This window comes from Eptesicus fuscus, chromosome 14 (assembly GCF_027574615.1).
Source record: "Eptesicus fuscus isolate TK198812 chromosome 14, DD_ASM_mEF_20220401, whole genome shotgun sequence".
In the NCBI taxonomy this organism is placed as follows: domain Eukaryota; kingdom Metazoa; phylum Chordata; class Mammalia; order Chiroptera; family Vespertilionidae; genus Eptesicus; species Eptesicus fuscus.
The window spans coordinates 67,773,932-67,794,764 of NC_072486.1; the positions used below are offsets into that span (position 1 = coordinate 67,773,932).

At 39.3% G+C, this 20,833-nt stretch overlaps 1 protein-coding gene across 1 annotated transcript in view; it reads left to right on the top strand.

The window, feature by feature from the left end:
* CADPS2 (calcium dependent secretion activator 2) overlaps positions 1–20,833 on the top strand; it is a 486,663-nt gene that overhangs the window by 85,073 nt on the left and 380,757 nt on the right. Inside the window, exon 2 of the mRNA XM_054725984.1 lies at positions 11,007–11,120. Within this exon, the coding sequence (XP_054581959.1) occupies positions 11,007–11,120 (114 nt within the window). The remainder of the gene's footprint in view (positions 1–11,006; positions 11,121–20,833) is intronic.

Genomic DNA, 20,833 nt, shown 5'->3' on the forward strand with positions numbered 1-20,833 from the left:
ACAGAAATAATGGGTGACAGGGAAGAAAATACTTTAGATCAAGATACTGGTTCAAATTTTGCCCCTATGTCTTACTAGATGTGAAGTCAGGGAAGATGCTTAACTTCTTTAAGCTTAATTTTCTCATTTGTAAAATGAGTATAAACACTTTATAGGAGACTTAGGACAGTTGACACATGCATGGAATGTGCCTAGCATTCATGGATAGAATTCATGGATTTAACATCCGTAGTGTCAGTATTACCAGCAGCCCCTCTCCCCCAAGACAATCCTGTAATGGCAAGTAATTTTTCTGAGGCTTGAATTACACTAGTAGGTCAGTGAGAATGTGGATAGAAATAATTCACTTAGGCTGAGTAAGCCTAGCCTGGGGCCCATTTGCCCACAATGCAATGGGATTTTGCTGTTCTGTACTTATTAGTATACCTTTATTATAAAATATGTTAAAGTGGTATTTGCAGATTTGGGGCTTTTTAATCCTCCCTTTCAATACTGTGTAATGATAGATTTCAGTCTGCCAAATTAACTTTATTTTCATTCTACCTCCGACACTTAGACTCTGGTGTTTATTGCTCAGTGGGCAATTTCATTGGATAAGGGGTTTTTCATATAAAATAATATATGGAAAGAATATTTTAGAATTAATTAAGATAAATCTTCTCAGTACTATTGCCTTTTTCCCCTGGTTTGGTATTTTATTGGGATTAATATCAATTAAGATTTGGTTCAGAAACATATGACACAGTGAACCCCAGATAAGAGTGATCTGTCCATACATGGTTTATTTCTCTTCTATATGAAGGAAGTGGGAAGGTAGCAATCCAGGGTTGCAATAGCTGCTCCACATTGGGGAAGTCTCAGGCTCTGTTTATCTTGCTGTTCCGCTGTCCTCATGGGCCAAGTTGGTAGTTCCAGCTAGCACATCAAATTCCAGCAGGTAAGAAAAGAGAAAGAGAGAAGCAAAAAGTATCTGCTTCATCTACCTTTCATGGTTTCCTGGATGTCATGGCACTTTTGCTTATATCTCATGGGCCTTAACTTAGTCATTTGACCATGTCCATTGTCAAGTTAGGCTGGTATTTGTAGTCTCAGATGGGCATGTTTCAAATTCTGGATTTAGAAGAGGACAAGAAAAGTTATTTGGATAGAAAACTATTAGTAGCAGTGCCTCCCAAAGGATGTTATAATGTACTAGAGGCCCGGTGCATAAAATTCATGCACGGGGGTCAGAGGGTGTCCCTCAACCTGGCCTGCACCCTCTCCAATCCAGGACCCCTCGGGGGATGTCCACTGCCGGTTGAGGCCCGATTAGTCAGACATCCCTCTCGCAATCTGGGACCACTGGCTCCTAACCACTCACCTGCCTGCCTGCCTAATGCCCCCAACTGCCTTCCCCTGCAGGCCTGGTCATCAACTGCCCTCCCCTACTGGCCTGATCACCCTTAATCCCATGCCAGCTTGATCTCATCCCTAACTGCTCTACCCTGCTGCTCTACCCTGTTTGCACCTAACTGCCTCTGCCTTGGCCCCCACCACCATGGTTTTGTCTTGAAGGAAGTCAGATGTCTGGGAGATGGTTGGTCAACCTGGTCTAATTAGCATATTACCCTTTTATTTGTATAGATCATAATGTGGTCAGGGCTCCTCTGTTATTCTGTTCTTAAAGGCAGTTTGGGGAGCTTCATTGTTTCAGACAATAGGCAACACTAATTTTTTGGCCCCAGTGGTTTTATGTAGATCTTTACATAGGAAGGGAAAAAGAAAATAGCACCTTGCCCTGGCTGGTTTGGCTCAGTGGATAGAGCATCGACCTGTGGACTGAAAGGTTCCGGGTTCAGTTCCGGTCAATGGCACATGCCTGGGTTGTGGGCTCAATCCCCAGTAGGGGGCGTTCAGGAGGCAGCCAATCAATGATTCTTATTGATGTTTCTATCTCTTTCTCTCCCTTCCTCACTGAAATCAATAAAAATATATTAAAAAAAGAAAATGGCACCTCTCTTTTACTCTTTCCCTATTATTATGTTTTACTACATTTCATTGACAGGCATTGAAACTAGGCCTTTGTGCATTTCCAAGACTGTTCCTGAAGTGATTCCTTTTACCTACTTGAAAAAAAAGTATGTGTTTCTGCCTCTTTAAGATATATGCACACACCACCACCTCACCCTCCATCCCCAGAGATACAGTACCCACCAGTCACCTGCCACTTTGCTGTGGAGTCTGTGATGGCCTTTCCTCACTGGGTGTCATGTGGCACCCGGCATGAGTGTCAAGGCACATGACGGGGTCCACAGGTCAGCACAGGCTCTGCACAGTAGAGGTTGCTGGGTCCTGGTCTCCTGCTGTCGTCGAGATTCTGGCATAAGTCTGCAGTTGATCATGACTTGAAATGAAAAGGCTAGAATCTAATTTGGCAATTAAAAAAGAAGACGAAAAGTAAAACCTAGGAAATGTAATACATCTCCTTGAACTCTGGAAATTGTGTTTTTCCTGTGGCAATTGTTTTTATTATGGATAAATTATCACTGCCAGCCAGGATTTATACACTATAGCTATTACTGTCAGTATTGGAAGTGTTCTTTTTAGAAGGCTAATCTCATGGTTGTATTTAGATATTTACTTACGTATTCATGTTCTAGTTAAGCATCGGCAATTTAGTTTTTAAATTTCCCACTAGATAATTTCTGCTGGTTAAATGTTTCTTTATTTTTTGTTTATTTATTTTTAAACCTTACCCAAGAAGTGAGGATATTTTTTTTTCTCTATTTTTTAGAGAGAGAGTGAGAGGAAGGGAGGTGAGGGGGGTGGGGAGAGAGAGAGAAAAGAGAGAGCCCTAGATGGTTTGGCTCAGTGGATAGAGCATTGGCCTGTGGACTAAAGGGTCCTGGGTTTGATTTCAGTCAAGGGCACATGCTTGGGTTGTGGGCTTGATCCCCAGTAGGGGGCGTGCAGGAGGCAGCCGATCAATGATTCTCATTATTGATGTTTCTATCTCTCTCTCCCTCTCCTTTCCTCTCCAAAATCAATATATATATATATATATATATATATATATATATATATATATATGTGTGTGTGTGTGTGTATAATAATAATAATTATATATTATATATATATATATATATATATATATATATATAGAGAGAGAGAGAGAGAGAGAGAGAGGGAGAGAGGGAGAGAGAGAGAAACATAGATGTGAGAGAGACACATTGACTGGTTGCCTCACTCAAGCCTCCCACCCAAGGGCAGGGATCGAACCTACAATCCAGGTATGTGCCCTTGACCAGGAATCAAACCCGCCACCCTCTGGTGCACATGCTGACACTTTAACTAAAGAGCTACAACAGCCAGGGCAAAGTTTTCTGTTGAAAAATACTTTAATCATTTCATTGGTAAATGCACTAGTGCGAAGACAATATATGGACAGAACTAAAATGTAGGCTGATTAATAATATAATCAAATGCCCCAAAGAATGTTAATTGAAAGATGGTGTCAAACTGGATGAATGCGTGGAAGGACATGTTTCCTGCTTTTCTTAATCCTGAATTGATGAAGGTTTTTAAAGAGATCTGAATGGAGATTATGGCTAACACCTTATTATATTAGTGGGTATAACAAAACTAGGAGAGCTCTTTGGCCATTTAGCGAAGGAATTAGACTTCTAAAAAAACATAATCAACTGGAACAATGGAGCAAATGAATGTAGTGAGGTGAAACATAGCTTAGTGAAGCACATGTAAGAATGTTTTAGAAATGTTTCTTGATTATAATCACAATATGAGTCAGTTGGTGCGACTGCCAAGAAGAGTTAATTTGTTTTTAGTTTGAATTAATAGACACAGACTGCTTAGAGTGTGGGCAGTAGGCCTCCCACTTGTCTCTTGTGTCAGCCACACTATCCTTGGAGAATCACGATCAATCTATCCGGTACATTTTAGGAAGGACATTGCTATTTTAGGAGTTTCATTTGCATAATGTTAGAGCTTTCCAAGTGCTTTCTTATACTTAGTTTTATTTAACTGTTTAATGCTTAATTTATGGACAAACAGGAGAGTACCCTTAGGATATTGGGGCAACTGGCAAAATTTATTTCTGGGAAAGAGAAGTCTCACAAATAATCCAGGACTTGTCTTCAAGTTTCTAAACTGCTTGCTGTGTTGAAGATGGAAAAATCTGTTTTAGCTTAGATAGCATAAAACTAGGATTGTGTGGAAGTCATAGGGAAATGGGTTTTAATTCTTTATAGCTATCCAAAAGTAGAATCGGCTTCATTGTGAAATAATAAAGTAGGGTGTGTGTGTGTTTTAGTTTTAATGGGCTCATATGGAGGCTTTGAGGCTATTTGGTATGGATTGTGTAAAAGTCAGTACATTCACTGGTTACAGGGGAGTGTTGTCCGCGGTGTGCTGCTGGCATCGTCAGACTCACAGTTGGCGGGCCACATGCCACGAGTTTGACATGCTTGCTCTAGAGCAGTTGCCCTGATATATCAGCACCTCTGATGGAGACTTGTTTTAATTAAAACAATTCACATTACCCCCCACCCCCCTCTCCCAACACACAAATCTATCTTTCTTGGAAATCATCAACCTTGAAACATGAATGAAGGGATCCAGTCAAGTTCAGATCTCCTACCTGAAAGGAAAAATGTAAAAATCCATTGGTTTGTTGTCCAGTCTCCCTACAAGATGATGAGATTGAAACTGTATGTGATGTGTCATAATCATTCTTAGTTTAAAGATGTGCACAGCTGCAGCCTAGCCCGTTGCGGACTGAAGGGTCCCAGGTTTGATTTTGGTCAAGGGCCTGTACCTTGGTTGGAGGCTCAAACCCCAGCCCTGGTTGGGGTGCATGCTGGAGGCAACCAATAGATGTGTTTCTCTCACATCAATGTTTTTCTCTCTCTTCCACTCTCTCTAAAAAAATCAGTAGAAAAATATCTTTGGGGGAAGATTAACAATAACAACAAAAAGACATGCACAGTTGCTATTATAATGTATATTAAATATAAATTAAAATGTGTGCAGATAAACAGGGTCCTGTGATTTAAAACCTAAAATGAATAAAGTAGTATAGGTTGCAAACACTTTTTCACTCTTTTTTTTTTTTTATCTGTCCAGTTCACACAGCCATCCTTCCGTAGTTTCTGTCTGCATTTGGAAGCAAATTCAAATGCAAGTTCTGATTTTGCTGTGTTCTAGTGGTGATTTATTTTGCATACTGTTCTATAACTAGCTTCCTTCCCCAAGATAGTTGAAGATCTTTTCATGTCAGTATATAAGGTATATAAGGGAGCTTTTTTATTCTTTTTATAGAGCTAAATAGTATTACCATTGTTTGAATTCTGTAATTATGAAAATTTAGGTTGTTGGCTTTTTTGTTGTTGCTGTTGCCATGGGGCTGAGGTGAGGGATGGGTAGCTGCGGCTGTGCTAAGAGCCGAAATTAACCTAAATTAATTGCAACTCCATTCAAGCTTTCCCCTTTAAGTTGCAAGCCTTTAGTAGACTCGACTACCAAAATAGTTATATCAGGCAGACACTGCCAATGCTCTGGTTAAGACACATTTATGATGCTCACCATTCTACCATCTTCCCAGAATCCTTCCCCACTCATGTCGATTTAATTTGCTTTTTTTGGGTTATGAATTAAGTTAGGCTTTCATAGTTTAGGAGTCATTTCTCTGAATGTATTCATTTTGTCATTTTTTCTGTTGGATTATTGGTCACATTATCAATTTCTAGGATCCATGTGTTTGCAAATAGCTTTTTATGATATGAATTGTAAGTGTGTATATATCTTATCTAGTAATAGAGAAACATGTAAATTGACCATACCTTCGCTATGCCCACAGCCAATCAGAGTGAGTATGCAAATTAACCCAACAAAGATGGAGGTTAATTTGCATACATACCTGGGTCCCGGGAACCTCCTTGGCACCCAGGTCACTCTCAGCCGGCCATCGAAGGAAGGGGCTGAGCCTGCGATTGGAGGGGAGGTGGGGGGGAGGTGCGCTTCCCAAGCCTAAAGCCTGGGGCGTGGGAAGGGGCCGAGCCTGCGACCAAACACAGACCATCGGGAAGTTAGCGCTGGGTTGCCCAGCTGCAGCCTGGTGACCCAACACTGACTGCTCAGGTGGCTGAGACCCAGAAAGTGAGTCAGGGTCTGATCTGCAGCCTCAGTGGAAGCTGTTGATCAGTGTACTTACCTCTCTCTTTCTCTCCCTCTTTCTTTCTGATCTTCGCCAGCAGCCAGGCTTTTCTTTCTCTCCCCGCCTAGGAGCGGGCTGCTGTTAAGCCCCGCCTCTTTGATCAGGCCCAGAGATAGGTCTGGAGATGCTGACTGGCATAGGAACCAACCAATCAGAACCAAAGGTGGGTGCTGTGGGGAACCAATGGCTGCCTAGGAGGCAGAGCTTTTGATGCTGACTGGCATAGGAACCGGCCAATCAGAGCCAAAGGTGGGTGCTATGGGGAGCCAATGGCTGTCTAGGAGGTGGAGCTTTTGACACTGACTGGCATTGAAACCGACCAATGAGAACCAAAGGTGGGTGCTGTGGGGAGCTAATGGCTGTCTAGGAGGCAGAGCTTTTGACAATGACTGGCATAGGAACCAAACAATGAGAACCAAATCTGGGTGCTGTGAGGAGCCAATGTCTGCCTAGGAGGTGAAGCTTTTGATGCTGACATAGGAACAGACCAATCAAAACCAAATTGGCCAACAGAGGAGGGCAGTTGGGGGCAACATCAGGCCTGCAGGAGAGGGCAATTAGGGGTGATCAGGTTGGCAGGCAGAAGCAGTTAGGGGCAATCAGGCAGGCAGGCAGATGAGCAGTTAGGAGCCAGTGGTCCCGGATTGTGAGAGGGATGTTTGACTGCCGGTTTAGGCCCGATCCCTGGGATTAGGCCTAAAATGGCAGTCGGACATCCCGCAAGGGGTCCCCAATTGGAAAGGGTGCAGGCTGAGTTGAGGGGAACCCCCCCTCCGTGCATGAATTTCGTGCACCGGGCCTCTAGTGTGTGTGTGTGTGTGTGTGTGTGTGTGTGTGTGTGTGTGTATTTCTTTAGTCTTTTTAAAAAAAAAAAAAAATATATATATATATATATATATATATATATATATATATAATTGATTTTTTTTTACAGAGAGGAAAGGAGAGGGATAGAGAGTTAGAAACATCGATGAGAGAGAAGCATCGATCAGCTGCCTCCTGCACACTTCCTACTGGGGATGTGCCTGCAACCAAGGTACATGTCCTAGACTGGAATTGAACCCGAGACCCTTTAGTCCGCAGACCGACGCTCGATCCACTGAACCAAACAGGCTAGGGCGAAGTTTTCTTTAGTCTTTTCCAATGATTTACTTTTGGTATTTATTTTCATTATTTATGTAATTCAATTTATTACATGTAGATTTTGGTATTTATTTTCATTGTTTATGTAGTTAAATTTATTACATGTGGCTTTTGATTCATTGTAGAAAGTTCTTTCTCATACCAGTACTTAAGGAATTTTCCTTTTTTTTTCATTTAGTACCTTTACAGTTTCATCTTTTTACATTAAACGTTTAATTCATTTGGACTGTAATCAGGGGTGTTATGCTCCAATTTAATTTCTTCTGTGTGGCTGTTAATAAAGGTGTTTTATAGGACATTCCTGATTATATTTGTATCCATTTGTTGGATATATTCCATTGGTCTCTATGTAGACGTAACATGTAGCTTATTTTGATCATGCAAACAGCATGTAAGGAATTCTGTTTCCCCACTGCTGTTCCCACTGCTAGATTTTAAATTTCATTTCCTTTTTTCTCCCTATCTGTTTATGTGGCAGTGGGGACCTCTTCACTGTACTAACAAAGTATCCATTTATTGAGTATTTGTATATCACCATAATATATTTCACTTTATATCTTAAATGTAACTGCAGTAATTTTTATTAATTGAAAAGTTGAAGCCTGATATTTATCCAGGTGCCTCTGGCATGTTTTTGAATGTGCCAACATTGGACTTTCCAAGAAGGTGGTTGGCTCAAATACCCTTTCCTGGGTTTGTACCCATGAAATTTCCATGCCATAATCACCAAAAAGTAGCTCATAGATACAATGGCTAGTTACACACTGGTAAACTAGAAATTGCAAAGATTTAAAGGAATTTTTAAAGAACTTGATGTCTGATGAGAGAAAATTGAATGAAGGCATCTACTGGGTTTTAAATGCCATTTGTTTATGAAATGAGGGGGTTGGGAAAAAAAAAATAGTTAAGGTCCCCTCCAGTTCATTGTTATTCCCACGTACATTTCCATTTCCATTATTTTGCCTGGACACTTGATTTGTTTGCAAGTTGAAGCTCTTCTTGGCAGTTCTCAGGGCTTGGCAACTAATGTGCTCTCAGCTGTCTCACTCTCAGCAAATGCTGTCCTGTTTCCATCTGGTCCCTTTTGTGAACCATGCTTAGAGAGCACAAGTCATGGACTTAATTTTCTTTGCTAGTACACACACACACACACACACACACACACACACACACACACACTCACACAAGGTCCCTGCTTTTATTCTCCCCATAGTGTAGAAATGGAGAATGGAGTCTAATGGTGATATTTCTGCATTTCAGCTTGGCTTAGCTTTCCCTAAAATGAAGGCTGTAACCTTAGTAAAGAAATGGAATGGTCTTCTCTCCACTGCTCAGGGCAAGAGGGTTTTCACATTGGGGTATAATAGGACACTTCTTTGTCAGTCTGTTACTACCAGCAACAGTGTCTCTACAAACTGTCCTGTTTGTTAGGCTCCTAAATAAAATCTATCTTGGAAAGGGTTTGTCTCGTATTGAATGGCATTTTAATAAGCCTTTTGAAATGATTTAAACTTAGTTCACATCAGCCTTCTTTTTGAAGCCAAGTCATACCAGTTTGATTAGACTTTCTAATCTTTTAATCATTTGATCCTCAGTATAGTTTCAGATGTTTCACATCTCTCTGTAGAATCCAGAACGGGACTGAGTTCTTTAATAGTCTGGTGAGGACTGAGCGAAATGGGAAGATTACTCCTGTCCTGTTCCTACACTATGTCTTGGGATTGGTTTTATCCGAATGACTATGTTGTTCTTTCTCCAGTTAGCAATTTTAAGAAAATGCTTTTGCCTGAGCTAATATGCCCTCCCTCCAGTGAAGTTTATGTCCCTGTAGTCAGGGCTGGCTTCGGGGCCTTGGATGAGCCTGCGCAGCTGCTCTGGGCTCTGTGCTCAGAAGAATCCCTGGCTTTGTTTAATGCCCTGTTGTTGCTGACCTGAAATTCTTAGTGTTTTAACAAGGGGCTCGTCATTCTCACTTTGTTCTGGGCCCTACAAATTAAGTAGCTGATTTTGCTTGTAGTTGATGACTAGAGGATACCGGTGGTATGTCGTAGTTCACATCTAACCTACCCTCGGTAATAATTACAGCTGCCATACCCAAAGCGAGGAAATCTGGTTGCAAACTTGCACTCCTCTCCCTAGTTCACAGCTCTTCCACCTGTTAACGTAAAAACATCCAAACTTACAAAGAGTTTTTGTGAGTATATTTGAGCCCAACTGTTGACAAGTGCCAAGACCAGGAAGCAGAATCTCAGTGGATTGGGATAATGCTCAGGAGAATGGCAGTTCTTCACCTTGTTTTATACATTATGATCAAAGAGGAGACATAAGTGGGCTCTATGAAATCCATTGGTGATAGATTAGGGAGGCGGGAGAAAGCAAAGCGGGGAAACATCTGGGATTGGATAAAAAGTAAAATGATAGACACATACTACTTTTACTGAGGTGGAGGTGCAGGATAGTTAACAGTCAATGATTAACATGATAACAATTACAATGAAGAAATTCATGGTCTCTGTCCTGGCACCCAGACACATTTGGTTGTGCCCTGAGAGGTCCTATAAAAGGGAAGTTACAAGTTTCCCTGACATTTCACAAGGATGTTATCTTAGATGCAAAGAGACAATAGGCCCAGTTAAGGGAAAGATTGACCTGTATCAGGGAAGATACTGGTCTAGGGCATGACTACCCACTATAAACTGCTTGAAGTTTTTTTTTTGTTTTGTTTTGTTTTTCAGGTAGTTTAATTTTTTTTTTTAAATATATTTTATTGATTTTTTACAGAGAGGAAGAGAGAGGGATAGAGAGCCAGAAACATCGATCAGCTGCCTCTTGCACACCCCCTACTGGGGATGTGCCCGCAACCAAGGTACATGCCTTGACCGGAATCGAACCCGGGACCCTTGAGTCCGCAGGCCGACGCTCTATCCACTGAGCCAAACCGGTTTCGGCTGCTTGAAGTTTTAATCTCAGACCATCCTTTGTGGTGACTTTAGGTCTTTGAGTTTGCAGAACTGCCATGCAGGCCTTTCCTGAGATAGTCAGGTTAGCATGTGTCCTTTTTTGCTGTCCACACACCAAAGTGCTTAAAGATGCACTCACTGTCCACCCGCTGCACCTCTGTTCTCTTCTGGATTTGTCTCCTCTTGATCATGACTTTATTGATCTCAGTCATTGAATCCACACATTTATTCATGGAATCGAAACTTTTGGCATCCAATAGATGTCCTTTCCAGATCCTGTTATCTCTTGTCCAAGGCCCAGGGTTATCCACTCACCTCCAAGACTGCTTGTTTTCTGCCTTCTCTGCTCAAGACATCTGATAATTTTGCACAAGTTAATTTCTCACCCCAATTTTAGTGTGTGTTTTTTTCCGTCTCTGCAAAGAGACCAGGGTAGTAATCATAGGAACTCCATCTGGGGTAGAAGTTTGGATTTCAATGCAATGTCAGGATTTCAGAGTATATGAGCAAATAAATTGAAAATGTCTTACAATTGAGTCATAAGTATAATTAGTAGGACTTTTTAATTTTTTTTTACCATAAATTTAATTCTAGGTGTCAAATCTAATAAACATGTAACAAATATAACATTTTAGAATTACATTTCATGGATTGGCAAATTTTTCAGTTACTTCTCTCTCTTTTTTTAATAGCTTAATAAGCAACAATTGCAGTTACTGAAAGAACGATTCCAGGCCTTCCTCAACGGGGAAACCCAGATCGTAGCTGATGAAGCATTTTTCAATGCTGTCCGGAGTTACTATGAGGTAAGTGGGAAGAGGTCTTGGTTCTTGACATTCTAATATTTTATTATTATTTATTTTGCACTTATTTGATTTTTAAATGTCGTTGATTTTAGAGAGAGGAAGGGAGAGGGGGAGAAAGAAAAACATCATTGTGAGAGTGAAACTGATCGGTTGTCTCCTGCATGTACCCGAACCGGGGATCGAACCTGCAACCTAGGAATGTGCCCTCACCAGAATCGAACGCCTCTCGACCTTTCAAGGTACAGGACGGCGCTCCTACTGACTGAGACACACTGGCCAGGGCCTGATGCTTTAGTAAAGATTTTTAAAAATGGATTTCCCACTTTAAGAAACTCACTGGAATAATAATAAAAAAGGAATGAGTTTGCAACTTTTCTGAAATCATTGTCAACTCTATTTTGTAATTTAAGAACTCTGATTCCACAGCCTGGTTTTGAGAGATAAACAGAATTAAAAATTATTCACATCTTTGAGGAGAAGTAAACGGTTTAGAAAAATTTTTTGGCCATGATTGATGTAGCTGAATATAGCTATCTTTGGGTCCACATGTCTAAATTATCCTTTTTAATTGGGATTTCAATAGTAAATTGCTGTCTTGTGTCATTATGTTCCCTAAGCTTTATAATAATTAAGACCAGTAACTAATTTCAAGAGGATAAATTGGATGTCGTTTCTTCCTGAAGGAATAATACTACAAATGCCACGTTGCTGTTTCTTCTGATTTTATTTTGTGACTGACTCATTAGGAATTCTCTGTGGATTTCCTATGAGCACCAGTTTTCCTATGAGCTGTTCAGTGAGTTGCCAGTGGATGTTAGACTTAGAGAGTTCCCTTTTTTCCTAAGCATTTCAGATTATTTGATGAATGGATTCCTTGCATTGTGCAGCTACTCTAAGCCTTTCAGCTGAAGAAGCAAAACATGCAAACATATATTTAGATTAGTAAAAAGTAAAAAATGTGGAGACACAATGTGTCTGAACTTTCCTGAGATGGGAAATAATATGTTTGCATGAAAAACACAGTAACTGGATGTACAGAAAATTGGTTGAATTTGTAAATCATTGATAATATGCATCAGATGTTATTTAATTACCCTAAGAATTGGCCTGTTGAATTGGAAGTATAGACATCTTGCTTACCATATGCATGTACGACATGAATTTCATGGTGATAGTTGTTGTCTAAAGTGAACTCAGAATATCAACAAATATAGGACCTCAAAATCTTAAGTATAGGATGTTCCATTTCATCTTGCAAGACTCAATGCCTGAGTCTTTGAGTCAAAGACTAGCAAGATAAAATACTGTGCTGAATCTTAAAGGATAAAATGTAAGGGTCTTTATTTGCATCCTGTAATAAAATAAAAGTGAAAAAGTCTGTGTTCAGGATGAAGGAAATGTGGCTCAGAAGAGTAATTTTGTAAAAAGATGTAATTAAAAGAAAGCACTGAGCTCATGTTTGGTTTTGGTAAAGTGCTGTGGCACACTGTACATGTTAACATTAGGAAAATTGCAACTAGGTGAGGCGGATGTGGGTGCTCTCCGTACTATATTTGCAACTTTCATGTGAATCTAAAATTTTTCCAAAATAAGTGTATTTAAAAGAAGTAATCATAATGTGATAGAGCCACAGTTGAGTAAAAGGCACACTTAAGCTATGTTAATCTAAATATTGTAATTCTGAGGAGGGGAGAGTGTCCCCATTGTATTCTACATGAGGATTATGTTCTCTTCTGGGCATGATCTATACTAATAAAAAGGTAATATGCTAACTAGACCGGATAGACTGGACATCTTCTGATCGTCCTATACTCCTTCTGGACAAAGCCTCGGTGTTGGGGGCAGAGGCAGTTAGGGGTGACCAGGCCGGCAGGGGAGGGCGGTTAGGGGCGATCAGGCTGGCACACAGAGGGGTTAGGGGCGATCAGGCCGGCAGGCAGGTGAATGGTTAGGAGTCAGCAGTCCCGGATTGTGAGAGGGATGTCCAAGTGGGCCTAAATTGTCAGTCGGACATCCCCCGAGGGGTCCCGGATTGGAGAGGGTGCAGGCCAGGCTGAGCACCCGCCGCCCCCCAGGCATGAATTTCATGCACCAGGCCTCTAGTATAAAAAAAAATGTGAACAATTTAGTGTTGTCAGGTTTAAAATGTATTATTTGTAGATTACTTGAAGGAACTGGAGATATTTAGCCCAGAGAAGGTTTAGGCTTGTGTTGTATGAGGTTCCAAGAGCAACATTAGGACCAAGATGGTAAGTGAAGTGGCGAAGATTTCAAGCTAATACCTTCGGAATTTGGTTGCATTGGCCACATGCAGAATGGACTGGTGAGTGCAGCCTGACTGGTGGCCGGTTCTTGGCTGTGCTTCATGGGCTCTTGGGAGGCACGCTGCACATACACGTCCCAGAGCTCAGCTAGACTTACTGAGTCCAAATTTATGAATCTATAATTTTATTTATTACTTATTTTAACAAATTTGTCTTTATTGTTGAAAGTATTACAGATGTCCCCTGTCCCACTCTCATTGGCCCCTCTACCTCACTCTCCCCTCTTCCCTCTGAGAATCGTCAGTCTATTGCATGCTTCCATGTTTCTAGATCTATTTTGTTCATCAGTTTATTTTATTCATTAGATTCCACATCTGAGTGAGATCATGGGATACTTGTCTTTCTTTGGCTGGCTTATTTTGTTTAGTATAATACTCTCCAGGTCCCTCCATGCTCCCCAGATGATGTTCTTACAACCGGTAGATTGCTAAGCAATGGAATTAGATGATTGCTTGCTAGGATTGTTACAAAGAGAAATGTAAGTATTGAAGAGGCCACCAAGGGTTTTCTATTCTATGGTGATATTTCCAGCCAATATTTACTTGGGAAACTATATCCAACTTGTCTTAGTGCAACCCTCAAACTGCTAAGACTTTTGATCTTAGTAATGGGTTTATGGAGACTACATTTCTGATTAACATCTGGGGAGTTATTTCCAAGGTGGCATATAGTTGGTACTCATTAAAGTCTCGAATGAGTACATTTTGGTGGTTAAAAAGTTTTTTCAAGAGTTTTTCCCCACAAAAGTTGCTTTTTTTGGGAAAAGTTGGTTAAAAAAAAAGATGCTTTTCAATTTTTCCCCCTCTTCTTTTTAGTTGTTGTCATTAATCCTCACTCAAGGATTTTTTCCATTGATTTTTAGAGAGAGTGGAAGGGGGGGGGGGTTTGAGGGAGAGGAGGGAGAGAGAGAGAGGGAGGGAGGGAGGGAAGGAGGGAGCAGAGAGAGAGAGAGACATGATGTGAGAAAGGCACATCAATTAGTTGCCTGGGAATCAAACCCTCAACCCTTTGGTGTGCAGACCACTTAGCAACACTGGCCAGGACAATTTTTTCTCTCTCTTTAATGATATTTTTGTATACCTTGCAATGACTAACAATGCTAGTAGTCTCAACTATTAATTGCCTTTAGGTAGTATTTTTATAGTTTACCAAAAAGACCTAATTTTTTCTTCCAATATCTCTTTTTCATAGAGTGCATATATTACTACCCACATATTACACAAATAGAAACTAAAACTCAGAGATTAAATAACTTGGCCAGTGCTTATATATTTGGTAAGCAGCTGAATTAAATGTGAACCCAGAGTTTTGGGCTCTTTCTGCCACAGTTATTTCACAGTTGCCATTTTGAATACAACTGTGCCAGGTGCTATGTGAAACACGTCAAAAAGTATTTTTATTCTTTAGAATAAACCTTTTAAACTGGTAGAATTATTTCCATCTTAGAGGTGAAGTGATTTGTGCTCAAAGCTGTATAGATATTTAATAGTAGAGCAAAGAACTCATCCACTAAGGCTTAACAACAGATTCTTTGATTCCATCCAAGATCTATGAAATCAGAATTCCTGGCAATGGAGCATCTGAATTTTGAACTTGTTAACCTGGTTGATTTGATTCACACTATGATTGAGAAAGGTGTTGACTTAGATCTCACAACTTCTGGAATATATGTTCCGTGAAGGAGAGCCACTTCTGTCCTGGTTTCCATTGTATCACAGTATGTAGCACTCACATACCTTCAGCAAACACGTGTTGTGCTAAGTGAATGAGTATTTCATCATTTACTGCTCTATGTAGAAACTATATCTTTTGTTTTTTACTCTTATTTTCCCATAATTCTGTTTCTGAAATATTTCAGTTTTGCTATGGAATTTATTTTGCTTGTGACTCTTCTTAGTTTCATGATTTTGTATTTCCTTGAAGATGGCAGATATTGCAAAGCATGGTTGGGCTATTATGTTCTTTCTAAACTTGTATTCTGTGAGTCTGTAATCTTTTTTGTCTTCTTTGACTTTTTGAAGTTTTTTTTAGGTTTTACATATTGATCACCATATACAGCTTTTTTCAACTATTAACCCATCAGTGATAATTTTCTCATTTGTTAGGCTTAGTTGCCTTTAGTTGTGATAGCCATTTCTAACCATGAATATATATATGAAAAAACCTAATAAATATGTATTATCACTTTAATTGAAAACACATCTTCTTACTCTGGGGATACTAGTTTCACCAAAGTCTATGTTGGCTATTAATTTTTTTAGCTTTATACAATCTGTTTCTTTAATGATTTTTTGAATAGCTTTTTTCATCTTGGTTGTAGATTTATATTTTCTACAGTAAATTAAAAGAATTATCTGTCCTTACATTGGTTGTACCTTCAGATATTTGGCCTATTTTACTTCTCTTTAATACCTGGGATCTTAGTATGTGGCTCAAGGTATTTCTTTTTCAAGTTAAATAGTTTTCTCAACTAGGTCCTTATAGGATTGGATTTTTCTGGGGGTGTTTATATGTGGTGCCCAATTGGATGTGTGTCTTTGTATGCTTATATCTATTGGTTAATACATATTTACTGTGAGTACTATTCAATATGTTATGAGGAAGCATATACTGTGAAAATAATGACTTTATATGACTATATAACTTCTGTTGTGTTATTTTTATTGGATGTCTTGTTTGGTTTAAATACTGGCTTACAAAGTAAGAATAAGAAAAAACAAATCTGCTCTTGAAATTTCATCGATCTTTTTACTCATAAAGTTAGAATAATTTGGAAATAAAATGGATCCAAGCATCTGGATTATCTACCGAGGCAGACAAAATTATAGAGAAGGACCAGAACAAGAAAAGAAAGAAATGACAGGTAGCATACATGGTTGATTAATAAAAGTTAGCAGTTATAATCTTGATAATTTTATGGTTGCTAATTGTCATTAGATTCTGCTTTACCTTCATCTTTTTTTTTTTTTTATTTTTTCAAGTTCTTTTCCCCCCTGCTAGTGACTCATTGTCTGGAGGAAGACATAAAATGAACACTCATTCTACTTGCTTTTTCTTTTTGGCCATGTCTTTTTGCTTGTTTTTATTTTTCAATTTAGGAAACTTCAGCTGATTCTGTGGTTGGATAAACATAGGTTTATTGCAACATATTATTTTCCAACTTGTTCTCATCTGTTACCTGCTTCTCTTTCACAAAATTCAAGTGGACTTCACCCAAATATAACCAATGACTATGATTTATAACAGATATGTGGAAAAGACAGTATATAAAATTGTGTGCTAGCTGTTTTCAGCATAACGGAAACATTCCAATGCAGTTATTGTGCAAAAAAAATGGGTGCTGGAGCTTTTCTTTTACTTTTTGGTGGTTGGCTTTGTTCACAACTTTCAGAAAGGGTGTGTAGTTTTTGTTTTTTTATTGATGCCATTTGTCCTTCTCTTGTGGTTCTAAACACTGGAAGAGAGTAATGAAGGTATTTAATATTTTAAAAATTAGCAAGGTGTTGAAAAATGTTTACATTCCAAGTGGAGACTGCACCCCATTTTATTGTTTTTTAAAAATCTTTATTGTCCAAAGTATTACATATGTCTCCGTTTTCCCCGTTGATCTCTTCTATCTCGCCCCTGTGCCCCAGCCTGCATACATGGCCTTTGCCACCGTGTTGTCTGTGTCCGTGGGTTATGCATATATGCATACAATTTCTAATTTTATCATTGTTTTTGGATTGTGTTTTCTTATTCATACATCATTGGTGATAGCAGTTTGCATCAGAGTTCTTCCTCCCCCCTCCTCACTCCAGCTACCACCTGTCTTGTATTAGTAGCTCTGCGAATGGAACGTGGGTGTAACTCATTTCATTGCTGTGCACCTGCTTCCCACTCCATTGATCTCTGATGCTTCCTCTCATTGCCCACATCTCAGTTAATTTGTTTCTGTTTCTCCTTTTCCTTCGCTCGCATGCTCTTATATTTCCAAATGTAAAGAACACAAAAAGGAGCATGGCTTGATACTCTAGTTCCAGGAGAAACCTCCAGGCCATGGTTTTTGAATTTTTGTATACATTCATGAAAAAAAGAAAAAAAAAAAAAGGACTCTATGTATCTTACTTCCTAGTCCAGAATGCCCAGGAACTTGATTTCAGCAGTCAGCATCTCTCTCAGGAATATCTGCGGCAGCTTCTCACCACCAGCAATCAGCTTGGAATCATTCCTTTTCTACTGCCTACTTTCTTCGTCTAACATTATCAGACTCTTAAAATTGATTTACAAGTTAAGTGCATTTGTTTAATGATTGGCTTGCGAAAACTGAGAGCCCTTTTAAGGCATTTGTTTTGTCTTGTTTTATGTAATGGCCTTACCTTCTTAGAATTGAGACGCACAAACTGTGTGTTACTTAGTCTTGTGTGTACAACAAGGGGCTGGGCAGATCTGTACTTAAATATTCCAATGAGAATTTCTTTATCATTTTACTTTGTAATCAAAAGATTTGCTGTTCATATTCCAAGGAATGTTTGACCAGTCAAAATCTTTTCTAAACTTTGAAATAATGTCATGAAAAAGGTCTGTTTTTTCATAGTGAATTGATGATCACTAAGTAAACCAAGATTGGCAGCCTGTGGCAGGAAAGTTTTTAAAAAAAGGTCAACACATTCATAGACGAAATCCAGTAACCGGTAATGAGAAGTGAGGTTTTAAATTTGCATTGAGCTCTGCAGATCACATTGTATTTATTCATTTTTGATATTAGCTGTTTTGTTTGACATCACATTTCTTAAAGTCTAAGGCTGGCATTTTAAATTTGGTATTCCGTATGAATCTGGAAAATGTGTTTTCATGTCTGAGATTACTGTTTCTATTTAGGGTCGTTTGCTTTGTGCTGCCTGTCAGTGTGTTTTGCAGAGTTGCCTACATTCTTGATGACATCCACTTTGTGATGAAGACTGGATAATCCACCGATGATAGAATTTTGTTGCTTGAAGACAGGTGAAGAAATCATCCTGTTTGAGTATTTTCCTCCTCTTTCTTGATGTACTTTTAGAAGAAACTGACTTTTTCAAGCCCCCATGGCAAATTTGTGGCAGAAGGCAGGGCTAGACCTCTGTTACCTCGTAAAATTCTCTTTTCTCCTACATCTACATTCTTGTAAAAGGATATTGTGTCTACCCAGTGGGCTGGCGTGAGTAGACCCAGTGTAGGTTTCCTGTTTGACCAGTGATCTGGAATTTTAACTCAAGGCACAAAGAGCAGAAGCACACGTGGCTTACCTCTCGTGGCTTACCTCTGTAGCATTCTCGAATTCTCTAAACCCAGTCGTGAGGGAGTGCTGAATTTAGGGTTCCCTTGCGAAGGTGACCCTGGCCAGATCTGAGAAGCTTGTTTTGTGCTATGCCCCAGTCTTTGTATACTTTGGCCTGATGCCACAATTCAAGAGGAGTTTAGACATATCTAGGAGTTGATAGCCATGAGGCTATTGATTGGAAACTTAGTGCTTTTACTAAAATCAGAGTCAGCAAAGCCACATTCTCTGTGAGGGAGAATGCCAAGTTGGTGCTTAAAGGATCTCTGAGCAGAAGCACTGCTGTGTAAGCCCATTTGTTCACAGATTACATTTAGTAAGACTACTCCTTCATTAATACAGGACATGCTCTTTAACTTTAAGTGTCTTTCTTGAGAAAGTTGCTTAGTTTCATTTATTTTACTTCAAATTAATTATCTTGTTACCTTAAGGTTAAGGAACATTTATTTGAACAAGTATAGTTAGTTCTTTGCCTCATTAGGCAAACGACCTCTTATGTGGATTGTTTTTTTTTTTCAGATTGTTCTCCTTAATTTTAGAGTTAAAATTTTCCTTTATTACCTTGATCACTGTTCAACTTCTAAAAGTTTCCAGGTGTAAATAATTCCATTTCCCTGGCTCCCTTTATAAGCCTGGAAGAGTAATGAAGCTTTGTGTGTGTTTATAATTTTTGTTGTTGTTAATTCTCACCAGAGGATATTTTTCCTATGATTTATTTATTATTATTATAGATACTAGAAGGGAAGGAGGGAAGAGAGTGAGAGAGAGAGACAAATCAATTGGTTGCCTCCCACACGCACCCTGACCAGGGCCAGGGATCGAACCTGCAACCCAGCTTTGTGCCTTTGATTGAGAATCAAACCCAACCTGTGACTGTAGGTGCACAGGCCAGCCCTCTAGCCACTGAGCCACATAGGCCAGGGCGCTTTGTGTGTGTTTAAATGTCACACTCAAGTCAGTTAAATGCATTTCTTTTGCTTCTGTCAGATTTACTCAATAGACATTTTATCATTACACTTCTATTTTTAAAGACTTCATCTTTTCTTTGGTTTCAGGGGTGAAATCTTTTGAGGAATCATATGTACCCTTATTAACACAGCCCCAAAGGGTGCTTGTCTCACCCTGGTATATTTAAAGCTTTTCTCTCTCATAATCATAAAAAAATGGATAGAATAAGCTCTTGGAAAGCTTAAAGCCCTACATAGGTAAAGTATGCAAGACTATGACCTGCTAAGGTAGTCATTGATCATCTTTTTCTCAGTTCATTTTTATTTTAGCTTATATAATTTAATTACCTTTATAGTAATCATCTGAAAAATGCCTATTGAAAGGTCTGTTTTCATTTAGTACCCCATAAAACACACTAAAGACATAGCCCCTACTAATTAATGCTTGGCAGTTTAAAAAAAATGACATATTTTTGTCACTGAAGTTACCTCTAACATGGTTAATTTGCACTCGGATGTCGAGTGTGACTCCACACGGTTAGCATCGGTAGCAGCTCGATGAAAAAAGCAAGTGAGTGCAAAGGGTTAAACTTGTTGTTTTGAGATCATTGGGTGGGGCACATCCTTTTCCACACAGATCCAGGTTTGTGGTGGAAGTTTTATCTAAACATGGTTGAGCTGGTGAGGCAAGCTTTGCTGCCTTGAAGGATAGCAATTTGAAAAACAAAATTGAAGCTTCTAGGAAGTGCCTAATATTTTTAGCCAAGGGGATAATATCAAATTTGCATGCATTTACCCCATAAACCTTTGACCATCTACTTTATGTTAGATGCTATTGCAAGTGACCTCCCAGGAGCATGAGTTCTGCCTTGCTCTGAAGTGCTGGATATTCTATTAAGGCACATTCCCAACATTCCTAGTCAAGATGTGAGGGAGGACCATGATGAGTCCTTTGAGGGAAAATTCAATAGCTTCAGAGAGAAACTGATGAGTTGTAATTTACAGTTGAAATAATTCATCTGGATAAAATTTGGGAATCGGTGAACTCAGATGGGAAAACATTGCACCTTTATTTTCTCTAACTGAAATTTAGCATTTTACTTCATTATGAATGTAGACAACAAACCCTAATACTACTAAAAGCAT